We start from the raw sequence: 2199 nt of genomic DNA, 5'->3' as shown, positions 1-2199 counted from the left end.
AAACAAAATCATAAAATAGAATAAAAAATAGAAAAAAAAAGGACTGGAAATGCAATAATACAATTTTATTTAATCAACATTCGATATCGGGTGAATAAGATAAAAAAGCAGATTTATCTGATTACTACCTATAATAACAAAAATAATAGAAATTCTTTCTAAGCTAAATAACTAAACTCAATTAATTTACTCACTCATAATTGGAACCTAGATATCTCGGATTTTTAATTAATGTTACATTTAAAATCTGAGGCCTGTTTTTATTTGTGTGTGCGTTGTGAATGTTAAAAAATTCATGATTCGACGCGTCAATAGATTCTGAAATAACAAAACTTTTGATTCGTTTGAGTTCTTTTTAATTTTTAATTTTATTTTATTGCTATAAAGGACATACGACCGGGCAGATATTACAAGGTAAATGTCGCGAAAAAATGTAATTATATATATACTTTTCTTTTACCTATAGTACTTACATAAACTAACTGATAAACACATTAACCTTCTTTACATCACGCAATTGAGTGATAGTATAGGCTAAAAAATCTATTATAAGATATCAGTGACAACCCTAACAAGCCATCCCTATTTTGTCTTTTGGCGTTCCAATTTTGTGTTTCCTCGTCCCTAATTTTTCCAGTCTCGTTCCAAATTACCCCACATACGTCCCAATTTTCCCCAAAAAGAAAGGAAAAAAAATACATTTTTTATTTTGTCGAAATATTGTATATAAAATAAGAATATTGCAACTTACCGTTTGTTGTGGTATTTCCAGGTGTATTAAAAACTTATATAAACTGTGATCTTATTGAAAAAACAACGATAATATTACTTTTTTTAAAAGTTCTTTAAGCTGTTTTAAAACGCACTTTTCAACCACTATTTTCAATTTAATTTGACGAATTTTTGGGACCAACTTAACTCAAATTTAGTACTTCTATAGTTAACTTGGTTTTTCTTCTATACATTGATAAATATTAACATAAACAAAATTAGGTAGATTCCGTGCTACAGGTACTTTGAGAATCTTCCGCAGGTTTGTCCCAATTTACCCCAGGATCCCAATTTACCCCATGTCATGGTACATCATAGACAATTATAACGTGGACAGTATCACGACCTTCCAACACAGTTGCCGAGCAGCCTGTACATTATCTGTCTTAAAAATGGCGCGAAACAGTAATTTTCAAATCACTTACGTGGGTAAGATATACAACTAATTAGCATTTAATAGTTAATGTACAATAGGATAACATTAAATTTATATTTAAGATTGTGTTACAAGCATACCAAAAACCCATATTTTAACATGGAAATAACGATATTGGAAGATTTGGATGTCAATGCTTCCGACTTCTATAATGTATTGCACGATGAAATTGATAACGATATGGCAAAATTAAAGAAGAGCGTTGAAATGTTGAAGAACTTAAGACGTTAGTTTGTAAAAATACTATATACCTATTATTTGGTGTCTAGTGTAGTGTAGAAGAAATTATTTTTATTTTTGAGTAATAGTAAGAAATTTGCTCATTCGCATTTAATATTTATTACACATTTTATTTAATATTACATATTGTTTTTTATAGTTTCTTAATAGTATTTTTCTAATCAAATCAATCAAAATACCTCAAAAGTAAAATAGACCTAATATAATTTTAATAGTATTTCTTTTCTTGGATACGAACTATTTAAGTATTGTTGCCCTTATGATTCATTCATTTTGTATAATTTAATTCTGTCACACGTCATTGTTAGTAAAAATTATTTCAGTTACATCAGCGGAAATAGAAGTCGAAACTGCAGCAATGTACCATGCCGAGCTTTTTTTTAATATAGAACAACTAAAGCAACTCGCCGATGAAGTCAAAGCACTGGATGAAAACAAATCTGATACTGTGCCATAAACAAACATTATTCTCAAGCATTAACCTTAATCATTTCGTTTTGACATTAAAGCTACTTTTATTTCAATTTTAATAAACAGTTTCCAGAGATAGATTATGGTTTATTTTTAGAAAAACCGATTCTCAGTAAAATACCCTCGAATATAGTTTTTCGGGTATCAGTTTTTTGATCTAGACTCGAAAATCTAGACGAATGCGTTTACGGACCATCTCGTTTTAGATGGATGTTCCGTTGTTGTTGAAGCCCTTATACATATGTACATTAGTCATCGTGGCCTAAGGGATAAGACTCCCG

The 2199-nt window shown here is 29.5% G+C and overlaps 1 protein-coding gene across 2 annotated transcripts; it reads left to right on the top strand.

Annotated features, from left to right (window-relative positions):
• The first annotated feature begins 284 nt into the window (after positions 1–284).
• LOC114247773 (uncharacterized) lies at positions 285–1998 on the top strand. Of its 2 annotated transcripts, none has more exons than XR_016325372.1 (2): positions 285–1200; positions 1771–1998. XR_016325372.1 is itself a non-coding variant. In XM_028180807.2 (2 exons), exons 1-2 carry the CDS (start codon positions 1235–1237, stop codon positions 1902–1904), a joined length of 333 nt encoding a protein of 110 aa, XP_028036608.2. In that variant the 5' UTR covers positions 1229–1234; the 3' UTR covers positions 1905–1998. The 2 variants fall into 2 exon arrangements, 1 of the variants encoding a protein (XP_028036608.2); XM_028180807.2 differs by lacking the exon at positions 285–1200 and adding an exon at positions 1229–1433.
• The last annotated feature ends 201 nt before the right edge of the window (positions 1999–2199 follow it).

Source organism: Bombyx mandarina, chromosome 25 (assembly GCF_030267445.1).
Source record: "Bombyx mandarina strain Sakado chromosome 25, ASM3026744v2".
In the NCBI taxonomy this organism is placed as follows: domain Eukaryota; kingdom Metazoa; phylum Arthropoda; class Insecta; order Lepidoptera; family Bombycidae; genus Bombyx; species Bombyx mandarina.
The sequence above is the reverse complement of the archived record's forward strand: the minus strand, read 5'-3'. Positions and strand labels throughout refer to the sequence as shown.

Excerpts from the sequence above, each read along its gene's own strand:
- LOC114247773 (XM_028180807.2), top strand. The coding sequence starts at position 1,235 with ATGTACAATAGGATAACATTAAATTTATATTTAAGATTGTGTTACAAG. Across the intron at positions 1,434-1,770 it reads AATGTTGAAGAACTTAAGAC|TTACATCAGCGGAAATAGAA; the intron begins GTTAGTTTGTAA and ends AAATTATTTCAG.